This window comes from Callospermophilus lateralis, chromosome 6, assembly GCF_048772815.1.
Source record: "Callospermophilus lateralis isolate mCalLat2 chromosome 6, mCalLat2.hap1, whole genome shotgun sequence".
Classification (NCBI taxonomy): Eukaryota; Metazoa; Chordata; class Mammalia; order Rodentia; family Sciuridae; genus Callospermophilus; species Callospermophilus lateralis.
The window spans coordinates 146744116-146756471 of NC_135310.1; the positions used below are offsets into that span (position 1 = coordinate 146744116).

The 12356-nt window shown below is 38.7% G+C and overlaps 1 protein-coding gene across 1 annotated transcript in view; it reads right to left on the reverse strand.

Annotated features, from left to right (window-relative positions):
• The window catches only part of LOC143402207 (uncharacterized), a 290523-nt gene that overhangs the window by 12065 nt on the left and 266102 nt on the right, over positions 1-12356 (reverse strand). Inside the window, exon 19 of the mRNA XM_076859608.1 lies at positions 1167-1373. Within this exon, the coding sequence (XP_076715723.1) occupies positions 1167-1373 (207 nt within the window). The remainder of the gene's footprint in view (positions 1-1166; positions 1374-12356) is intronic.

Genomic DNA, 12356 nt, shown 5'->3' on the forward strand with positions numbered 1-12356 from the left:
GCAGCCAAACTCCCAAAGAATGACATTGGATACAATCTTCACCTGCTTACCTATTGTTGTGTTGTGATATGTGCAGTTCTTTCTTATAGTGTACCTTGGTAGGAGTGCAAGGAGGATGAGCTCAGGGGAGTCTTTTCTGGCTCACCTGTGCCTTTTAAAATGCCTATATGATGATTTAAGTGTTCAAATACTGTTGAACACTGGTATAGTAGAAAGGAGAAGTCCCCTGTCTGCAAGACTGGGCTCTGAACAATTTGAAATTTCTTCAAGGTTATGTTGAAAGGGATTTTTATGAGGACACACTTCTATTGACTTCACAACAACAACAAACAACACAAAAGGCTAAAGTTCAAAAGGATGGTGGTGAGAATAGAAATATCCTTCCGATGCCAGTTAACTAGTATTATGTCACTTTTTAGTAATTTGCATGCCACAGAGATCAGAGAACCAAATGTGCTGTGTATCGTCAGTTTTTTCCTCCTGTACTGTTCATTTCCACCAAATAATAACACTTCCTCAGACTTCATGATTGAACAGCGCTTAAAAGAATGGGGCAGAGCTTCAGATTTCAATATGCTGTAAATTTAGATACTCAGAAGATGTTGTCATATGAAATTTCTTTTGAAACTCAAAATCAGTCCGTCTGCTGATGGACTTTCTTAGGAGGAAACTTGACTCTGAGATAATGCTCCTTTTAAAATATTTTTAAATATTTATAGACTATGTATGTTTCTATAGCTTGAATGATTTTGGGGGGTGGGGGGGAAGGAGGAGAAGATGCCACCACTTCATTCACTTTGTGTGAGCTCATTTAAGCAAAGGAGTGTGCACTTCCCGAGGCATGCCCGTGTCCACGACATAAAACTCTCTTTCTTATCAACCTGTGATGTTTACTAATGTAACCTGAGTAGAAGTTATCACAGGCAGAATTCTGAAGTTTCAAACAGAAACTCCCCCCCCCCCATGTATTATCTTTGTGTACTTAGGCAAAAACTGAAACACATCCTCAAGCCCCCTACCGCATTTAGAAACATTAGTTATAATATGTCTGCAAAGCAACATTGAAACCTTTGAAATCACACTCATATTATGCCTATACTTATCTATATATCCATGCACTACAATACACACAGCATTTACAGCAAAATATTTTCAAATACACATACCTCAACAATGGCACCGCCGGGGAGCCTGAGAAAATGGCGGTACAGCTCTTGGAACCCGCTGGGGTAAACACTGTATATAGACACATGAGAAGTAACCTCTTCTGGACCAAGTGCAGACCCAGAGATTTCATTCTGATGTTGGAGGTCACAGCTGGAGACACTGGACTTGATGCCATGGCTTTTCCAGATGTAATCATACACTGCCACCTAGTGAGAACCAAAGCCCCCCCCCCCCAGCCCCAGAAAGAAACAGAAAAAAAAAATTAATTAACTTCTGGCAAGAGCATAACCGATTTTAAATGATTTTACAATAAATCTGAAAGTCTCTGCCATCTGCAGTACTTGCACTCAATTCCATGCATATTTTTATGACATATATCTAAATAGTGAAGATAGACAAATCCCCGGTGTGTGCTCCATAAAGTTAATTCTACACAGATGAAGCTGTAATTGGCTCCCATATTAACCCAAAGTAGGAAGATCAAGCAGGCTGTAACAATGACAGTGTTGATTAACAAAAATGCTTACGGGTGGTTTTATGAATGGGTGTTTGTGATTTCTCATCCAAAAGAACTCTTTGCTCTTTTTAACTTACTTGTACTGTGCTTGATTCTAAGTTTCTGACATCACTAAGACAGGGCACAGGATGCATTAAAGATCCATTTTACTGAGGTGCACAGCCAGGACTTTTGTATGCTGTATGTATTTATCAGTTTTTCTTTGTGGTAATTCTGACTTTCGTACTTATTGGACTTTATTCTCCAGTAGGTTTTCTCAGGTAACGATTTCATTGTCTAATATGAAGCACCCTGTGGGGCCTTCATTAATGTTAATTGAATTATGAATGAGTTGAAAGACACTTTCCTATTACATGTTTAAAATATTGGGGATGGAGATTAGACTATACCCCTCTAAAATTTGTTCCTGGCTGACAAACTTCTGGTCTTCAGATACTTTGGTTGTCTTTTCTGCAATTTCTGAGTTATATACAAGCTTTCTAAAATTTTCCATTACCATATTCACAGGTACCCCTATTTCAGAAAGAGAGAAAAACTTGGAAGGAATTCTTTCCTCATTGGCTCTTTCTACAACAGAAAGCATTTATCTATTGTTCCAGAAAGTCCATGTCAAATGTGTGTTTATTTCAAAGTTAACTCCTCTTAATATGACTTACAAATACTTTAAATCACTAGAAATATGGATTTAATAACATAAAAGAAAATTCTGGCTAATCACTATTAAATTCAAGTCAAGTCTATTATTAACAATAAGCTCTGAAGTTAGTGACTTTTCTTTTGGAAATTCAAAGGCCTGATTAAAATCTGGATGGACAGAAAAAGAAGTTGTGAATGTCCTGAAAGAATTTGAAGAACATAAAAGAGAGACATCTCATATGATTAAAAACAGAGAATCCTTTGACAGATATGATTTTGAGACAATATAAACAGGTTCAGAGACTAACAATCTAGCAGGAATTCCCAGTAAGACATTGACCCACATCTAACTTCAGGTCAGTTTGATAGTGACAGATGTGCAGAAGCAAACTTGCCAAAGTGAGGCTTGAGTTGGGTCTCAAGGAAAAAAGAAAGATAAGGAATCAATGTAAGTGTCCATCAATGGATGAATGAACAAAGAAAATGGGGTACATATATATAACCGAATACTATCTGGTCGTGTTATGGTTTGGATATGAGGTGTCCCCCCAAAGCTCCTGTGTTAATGCAGAAACATTGAGAGGTGAGATGATAAGATTATGAGAGCTGTACACTAACTGTGTGCATGTGGCATGTGGCTGGAGGAGGTAGATGTGTGCCCTGGAAGGGTGCGTCTTTGGAATAGCCCATTTTTCGTTCTATTTCCTGGCCCCCATGAGCTGAGCAGTTCCCTCCACCATGCCCCTCTGCCATGATGTTCTGCCTCACCTTGGGCCCAGAGCAGTGGAGTTGGTTGACCTTGGACTGAATCTTGGAAACCATAAGCTCAAAATAAACTTTTCCTCCTCTAAATTGTTCTTATCGGATATTTTGATCATAGAAGAGAAAAAACAGACTAACGACCCATAAAAACGATAAAATTCTGTCATTCGCAGCAACCTGAATGAACCTAGAGGATGTTATGTTAAGTGAAATAATCCAGCCACAGAAAGGCAAATACCGCATCGTCCCACTCATACCCGGGATCTAAAAAGCTGATCTCATGAAAGTAGAGAGTAGTTACCAGAAGCTGTGGAGGAAATGATAGGGAGAGACTGATCAATAGGTACAAAGTCATGGTCAGACAGGAGGATCAAGTTCTAGTGTTCTATTGCATTGTAGAGTAACTATGGTTAACAATATCGCCTTAAATATCTCAAAATAGCTAAAGGGAGGATTTTTGAATGTTCTCACCACAAAGAAATGAACCGTAAATGAGGTGACAGACATGCTAACTACCTTAATTTGATTATGACACATTATATGCATGTATCAAAACATCACACTGTACCCCGTAAATATGTCGAATTATAATGTGTCAAGTAAAAAATGACAACATAGAAGCTTATTGGGTCTGGGTGAAAACTTGACCGAAATAGAGGCGACAGTCCAAGTACTGAGGACATTCAATTCTACTAACTTCTTATGGGTGCTCCCAAGGATCTGTGAAGGTTAACTAGGAAAGATGTTTTAAGCCACGAAGGTCTAGTGCTAAAGCATCCGTGGTCCTTTCCAGAATTTCTAGAAGTCAGTGCTTAAGATAATCAGGACACTCAGAACACCTAGCGGTAAGGTGTGCCCACGAGTTAAGGTTCCACTGCTGTTTGAGAACATGCCTCCTCTGGAAAGGAAGAGAGAGCCACTGGAGGGGGGGGGTGAGTAACTCATGAAACCTCCATAGAAGTGGTTGAAGGAGCTGAGCCAGAGGTCCACACAGGGAGAACCTTTTCAGTCACCTGCTGTTGTTCTGAGGGCTTTCACTCTGGCCATGAAAACACCCTACCCTGCGGGCGGGGTGATTTGCTTCCCGTTCTGACTTACCACCAAGCACAGCCTCAAGCAAGTGGGGATGCTTAGCTTTAAAACCTTCTTCAAATCCTCCCTGGGGTTAAGAAAGTAGGACAAGGTAAAAAGGAAAAGGAAAAAGAAGGAGAAGAACATGGATGTTTTATAACAGGGACCAAATCTCAAGGGCAGCTGGTGAGAGGATGGAAACGGAGGTGGGGAGGGATGAAGAAATCACTGTCCTTGTCTTCTTGGGCCATGTGGCTTACTTCTGAGCCATCTGTGATGCTGAGCACGATTCTCTGCAACTCTGTTCTCTCCACTTTTAAATCTGTGTCCCGAAAACTAGCCATCGAGGAATAAGCGGCTCAGCACGCTGACCTGTGACGTTTGATCACCAAGCTAAGCATTCCCATGTAATAGTGCCCATTTAATATTATTTAAGGTCATGAAGACAATCCAAACAGAGGACGGGAAAGATCTGTTAAGGCAAATCCCAGCCAGCCTTAGACATTCTTGCCCAGGGTAGGTGACGGACAAAAAGAAGGATATGATTTTTCTATAAACTGCATTTTCTGTAAATGCTTTTGTTTTCCATTGTTTAGTGAGTAATGGTTAAAACTATTTGGCAAACTAAATAATAGCCATGGAAAATTGGAGATCCCTTGGTATTTCTGCAAAGGGCTGGGTTGGAGACAGCTACTGTGTCCTACATAATCTGAAGTTAGCCCCACAAGTCTCTCTCCTGTCATCTGAAATTTCTTGCATTCAACCAATCAAATGTGTCTCTTCGTTTCTAGGAGAGCCCAGCGTGAGTTAATAAATCTACTGAGACAACCGAATCAAGAGACTACACACATATAGGACACATCGGAAGAGCTAAAGTTGGCCTCAATCTGGAGGCACAGAAACTTAAAGGAATTCACAAAATGCCAGTCTCTTTGAACAGTAATTCTTAAATGAAATTCATTGTTGGGCAGAAAAACAAGTTGAGGATGGTGATTCAATGGCAGACAGAACAGGCCGAAACAGGTTCAAATGCTGCATATTTCACAACAGAGCTTAATTAAAACAGGACTATGAGCCTGTTAATTGCATTATAATAGTTCAGTCTGAAATTAGGTCTGATGTGAATGTCCTTATAGTGGAGTTGTTTATGTTATTATAATTACACAGTGGTACATAGATTTACTGCATAGATACATGTTTAACAGCTCCTGGGTGGATTTCTTTTCTTTTTTTTTTTTTTCCATTTGAATTTATACTCAGTTTTCCAGTATGGCGAGATAGCAAGAGGGAACCAGGGTCAAGAAATTAGGTCAGACTGGATGATCCAGTTGGTCTCCAGTGGATTTGAGGCTAAATTTCTAAATAAATTGTGCCCTGATGATGGTGATTTTTATTTTACCATTTCTTTAGGAGTGAACCATTTTTTTGTAAAAACTAGGTCTCAGTAAAACAGGTATCTTACCCATAAATGGTTTATTTTGTTTTAAAAAGAATGCCTTCCTCCCATAATCTGTTTGCTGCTGCTATAACAGAATGCCTGAGACTAGAAAATTTATAGTGAACTGAAAGTTATTTGGCTCACAGTTCTGGAGACTGGAAAGACCAAGAGCAGTGCTCCTGTCTGGAGAGGGCCTTTGTACTGTGTCATCCTGTGGCAGAAGGTAAAAGGTGCAAAAGGGGGCAAGAATAACCAGAAGCAGAACTGGGCTGAGGCTGGGTCAGTGGTACAGCGCCTGCCTACCAAGCATGGGTTCAATTTCTAGCCCCACAAGGAAAAAATAGAGGGCAGAACTTACTGCAATCTACTGCTGCAACAATGATAAGAACATCCATCCATCATGAAGGCAGTGCCCTTCTGACCTAATAACCTTTTATCTGTCTCTTCAGATTAAGTCTCCAGCAAAGGGAATTTCTAGGGATCAATTCAAACCACAGCACTTCTCTGAGAATTAAATGAACTTGGTGCAAGTGTGATTAAGGTTGTGTCTGTGTTCCACACTGTCTGTTTTTCCAGTATAAACAAAATGTCAAGAATTCAAAAATTGAGCCCAATCAAAAATACTAACCCCTGTTGACAGAATGCAGGGGGGCTAAGAGGAGCTGTTTTTCCAAAAGGTAAAAATGAATACTCTTCCTGGATCCAACAGAGTTTCTAATTTGGGATTCAAACACAGATCTGGCTCATTTTACATCCAACCCACAACCTTGAATGAGGCAATAAAACCATGGATCCAATCCAACATTCCAGACGCACACACGTATTTAATATTTTCAGTTGTCAGCTTGATATTTGGATTTCCATGCATTCTATCAGAAATATTGCATGCATCTTCATTGTGTATTGTTACTTTGGAATAAAAGAGAAAAAAAATCTATAGAAGATTAGCTACAAATAAAGTAGGTGCGTGAAATGATTATTCCTTGATGTTTCTTTCTTTAGCATAACCATTAGGTGCATAGAATGAGCATTTAAGCAAATTTGAACCGATTTAGAGAAAAGTAATAAACTGTGATGCATTTCCAGGAAACCATACTTCTAAAAAAAATCACCTGTGCTTCATTTAGACAGAAATTATGCAATTCAAGAAAGGTTAACATATATGCATGTGTGTTTGAACCCATATTATATGGCATGTTTTGTTATTGAACATCTCTAATTCTGATAACCAATAGCTTTGCTTTATATATAATATATAGTAGTATTTCCCAAGCATTTTGCTGTGGCTATGCATGCAAATGTTAATAACAGTAGCAAAGCCCCCATATACAAACATATTATACATCTGTCTCGGAAAAAGCACAGAAATAGAACAATCCCCTTCTGCCATTTTTCTCTGTGCATGCGAAGCACTGGCTACCCATGAGAGCAATGAATGAATGAAAGAGGGACAATAAGACCACAATTGTGACATTAGGAGCAGAGTGGGGGGTGGAGGTCAGGGATATAGGAGGGAGGACAGGAAGAAGAAAGGTAAGGATGGAACCACCACCCTCTCTTGGACGCAACCACCCAGTGCTCTCTGAGATAAATTCTACAGGTGCGAATACATTGATTAAATGCAAAGTAATCAAGACTGTGTGGCCAGCCGTGTTTCCACTCCTATACTCTGCAGTTCCCTAGAGGGAAGTTTTCAAGTCAGAGAGTGTGAAACATCAATCATGACCAGAAAACGGTACGATATACTCAGATCTTCCAATCTGGAGACTCCATTTCTTCCCCTGAGTGCCAGAAAAGAGAAAAAAAAAGATATTTGAAGAGTATTCATCTATGAAATATTCTAGCCTGTGGTCTGGAAGAACTAAGGAAAATAATTGAATTAACTTAGTCTAGACAACCAGTTGTGCAAATGCAATAATCAAAAGTCAATAAATTTGACCACAGCATTTTCATTTCCAGCTAATACAACATAAACGGGGATCTAGACCTGGCTAAAGTTTTCTCCAGGCCATTAAAGCCGCTGAGTCACTATGTCATTGCTAGAAAAAAAAAATCAGATATCTACAAATATGAAGATTATGTGCCCTTTGAAAAAATATTATTCAATCTGGCATGCTGATGTACATTTATAGTCCTGCTACTTAGTGGGGGCTGAGGCAGAGGGATCACTTTAAGCTCAGAAAATTGGGACCAGCCTGGGCAAAATATTGAGACCTTTACATCAAAAAAAAAAAAAATAGAGTTCATATATTATTTAGCTGGCACCTTTGCTTCCGTTTTGGTGCAAATACGTGAAAGAAGAAAACACTTCCTCTCCACCTGGGAATTTTTCATCTCAAAGGACAGCCTGCTGTCTAAACTAGAGACTATTATCTGGTTCTTCTCCTGTCCCTTGGTTTGACTTTTCTCTAACAGTAGAAATACATCAGAAGAAGACAAGCAACCGATTGGGAGGTCAGTTTGCTGTGAGTAGGTGTGTGAGTGGTTTACCTTAGTTTCTGGGTCAATGGCCCCCAAATTTAGTTGTCCACATATTTTGTAGTCAACTGAAATGAACAAATACTATATGAAATACGCATATGATTTTTATGATCTCATCATGTTTTAGGAAGCAAGTGCAGTGGTATACATTGGTTGAAAATCTAAAAGGGAGAATTGGCAGCAGCGAGTCTAAACCAGTGGCTCCTATGTGAGTTGTGCAATGGGCGTTGGTGAGTCCTCCCCAGACGCCTACTTGGCTCACCGCCCTCCTTCCACACTCTCTGCGAATCATCTTAGCAGTGGGGTCTTCGCTGACCACTGAAGGAAGTACTAGCTCCTCCCTCAGCTAAGCCCCCTTAACCCTTACCCATAAGTGTCACCAACCACCATCCTATGTAGTTCCTTGTTTACTTGTGCTCTGTCCTTCTGCACCCAAAGGTAAGCTTCATGAGAAAAGGGAATGGAACCTGGCTCAGAAGAGGACTAGGTATTTGTCAGTTGAAGTCATGAATAAGCAAATTAAATTATTTAAGTGGATTCAATATTCAAGGCCCTCAGCTTTTTGTTTCGTTTGGGTTTTTTCACGCCTACTTTTCAAGATTCTGAAATTAATGCATTTTTACCACCTAAAAGTTGATCTATGAGTCTCCACTAACTAGTCTTTTATGTTAGTGGTTCTAAGAATGCTAAGTCGATTCTTCGTGGCAAGAGACAGTGAAGCAAGCTCTCAACCAGCATCCCACGGGGCCACTTTAACTGTTTCCTAATTCAGTGATGCTTGCTGGTTCCTGCCTCATCACCTCACTCCACCCACACCACCCACGGGGCAGATTGCCCATGTCCCAACTCAGCTAGAATAACACCCCTTTGCACGCATAGAAAACCCTTTCTCCAGGAGTTGCAATGCATCCTACGAGAATTGGTGGCCTCTTTAAACATCCCTACCAGTAAGAAAGTATTATTTTGATTCTGTACATGATAAATTGCGAACAAAGGAAATGAAAACCTTATCTCTACCTGCAATAAGAGCAGTGACGGGACAAGAAAAGTTGAACTAAGTCCATCTTTATGTAATGACTCGATAGGGATGTTAATGGCAAAAATGAGTGCACTTAATATCTTCCTCTTAAAGGAACAGGGACTGTTCCCAGTTGTTCTTTTCGACTATAAAAAGAAATTGACATTATTATTCACACTTAATCTGAAGTTCTTTCTCATTATCCAAAATCAGATTTGAATCATTCATGTAAGCTAGATGCATAAGAAATACAGGACAAAATATATCGTGGCCTCCATGAAACTTATAACATGGTAAAGGGAGTAAGACAAAAATATAAGTCTCCATAACTTAAAAATAGTAAATTGTAAATGTTCTAGGAAAGACTGGAAATAGAGGCTTTTGCAGAGGGATAAATTATAGCTGTAAGTGATGAAAATATATGACCCATGTTTGATAACTCCCCTGGGCTGGAACTTAGAAGAAGGAAAGAAAAGAGGAAGGGCGAATGTCACACCAATAAAGATAAATATTTTTAAAATTAAAATAAAAAGAATAAGAGAACTCTGTGTTCACTTTTTATCCAAACTTCCAGTTTAGTGATTTTCCACGATTCTAGATTTCCAGAAAATTTCCACTCTTCGAGACTTTGAGGGACACTGTTTGATTTCGCATTTTATTTTCACACATAAACATTGGCACTCACACTTCGTTTCATGTAGTTCTTTCTTTGAGCCTGACATTTCCAGAGCAGGATAAAAAGAGAAGAAAAATAGCATACAAAAAATTGATCACAGCAGTGACTATTTTGGGAAAGATTAATTAAGAATAAGAATTATAAATAATACTTATTTAGAACTCATTATATAAAAGGCTCTATTCAAAGCAAATTCATTCATTGAACCACCCACTCAACATGTATTTATTAAAATCCCATTTGTGCCAGAGGAAAATGGAGACGAAGAATTAAACCAAACAGACAAAGTCCTTGACCTCCTGCAGCTTGCATTCCAAGGGAGAAAGATAATAAATAACTAAATATACCGTAAGTGCTATGGAGAAAAATGAAACAAGGTGGGGGGTAGTAGTTTGCAAAGGGAAAGGGTCTACTTTGTGGCTATTTTGAAAGCTTTATCTGTCTCAGGAAAAGCCCCTCTGAGAAGTAGACATTTGACTTCAGTGAAGCAGGGTGTGCATCAGGCATGTAATTGCAGGAGCTGCATAAGAAAAGGGAACAGAAAGTACACGGCTGTAGGGGGAATGCACTCACCAGGTCAAAGATACATAGCAAGCAAGGGAGAGACAGGGGAGATCAGAGTATGGGAGCTGGGGGATAGGAGAAGGCACCCCAAGATGCATAGGGCACTGAGGCCTCTGGATTTTACTCTGAAAGAAGAAGAAGGCAGAAATCAGAGTCTGTATCCACCAGCCAAGAAAGGTCAAAGGTTGCAGGAAATGACCAGAAACTAGTAGGGAGTCCTGGAACAGATTTTCCCTCTTAACATCAGAAAGATTCAACCCCTCCCACATCAGGATCTTGGACATCTAGAGTCCAAAACCATGAGACAGTAAGCTTCTGTTGTTTAAGTCACCTAGTTTGTGGTATTCGATATGGTAATTCCAAAACACAGGCCCAGGCAACGGTCTGGGTATATATGCATGATCACGCTTAGTTTTCATAAACTTGCTGGTTAACTGAAACATGTCTGGATCACATAACTCACCCAAAGTGAGAGTTAGAGGTAAAATGTCATTGCAGCCACAGAACTCTGGGGCTTTAAAATGGCCTCTACTCTCTCTCCAAAAGACATATGTTTTAATATTGTAAAGTGAGAGAAAGACATTCCTAAAATCCCCATTTCCATAGAACTAAAGAGTTATCTTTGTTTTAACCATAAATCTGTGCTCTGTATTGTTCAGGTTGGATTGTGAAGAGCACAGGGAAGGAGTCGGCTGTAAAGAATGCTCTCCTGACTATTCTCCGTCAGGAAGAATAACACCCCAAAGACAGAATATCTACATTATGTGCTGCCTCACTCACTAATAAATGCTGGGGCTCTATTTTACCATCAATCAAATGAAGAACTTGAATTAGATTATTTCTAAGGTATCTTCCAGGTCTAACAGTCAATTTGTGTGTATGTTTCTTTCTAAAACATTCTTTGAAAGTGAATATTATAAATACCAACAAGATTAGTCCATTAAAAAACAGCATCTCTAGCTTTCCCAAATCTTCCTTGTGCTAATCCCATTCAACACTCACCAAACACCCTGACCATTCACAGCCTTGCTTGCCTGAACTACAACTATCCAGAATTTCTAGCATCAGCGATATCTTGTCTATCAGTATGCTTCAGATAAATGAAACCAGATCGAATCTACTCTTTTGGGTCTTCTCTTAGTTTTGATTTTCTTTTTTCTGATTTCTAATTTTGCATGTTTATTTCCAGGTTTTATTTCCAGGTTTATTTCCATAATTGACCAATTAAATTTATTTATTTATTGTATATAATATGATGTTTATGTACATGTGTGTGTGTGTATATGTGTATATATATATATATATATATATATATATATACACATTATTATTGAAATCTAGCTAATTACTATATCTATCAATTCACATAATTATTTTAATCTGTGTAAGATATTTAATATCTACTCTCAGCAATTTTTAAGTATGCATTGTAATTATTAATTATAGTTCCCATACTGTACAATAGAGCCTGAGACTTTATTCATCTAGCTCAAGGGAGACTCTGTAGTCTTTGACTAATATCTGCCTTTTTTCTAACCCCTCTTCCAGCCCCTGGCAACCCCTCTTCTATTTCTATAAGCTCAAATTTTTTAGTTTCATATAAATGACATTATATAGTATTTATTTTTCTGTTCCTGACTTATTTCTTATTTCACCCACCATAATAGCCCTCAAGTTTATCTATGTTGGTGCTTGTTACAGGATTTTCACTGTACATACGTCCTATATATTCCTTATCTATTTATCTGTTGGTGGACACTTAGGTTGATTCTATAGCTTGGCTGTTGTGAATAATGCTGCAATCAGCATGGAATGCAGATATTTCTCTGACACACTAATTTTATTTCCTTTGGATATATAACCACAGCTGAGATTGCTCAGTCACAATTTTTTTAAAAATTTTTATAAAATTTTTATAAAAAATTTTCAATTTTTTATAAAAGAAACCAACATACAATTTTCCATAACTGCTGCTCTAATTCACATTCCCACTAACAGGCTACCAGGATCCCCCATTCTCTCCATC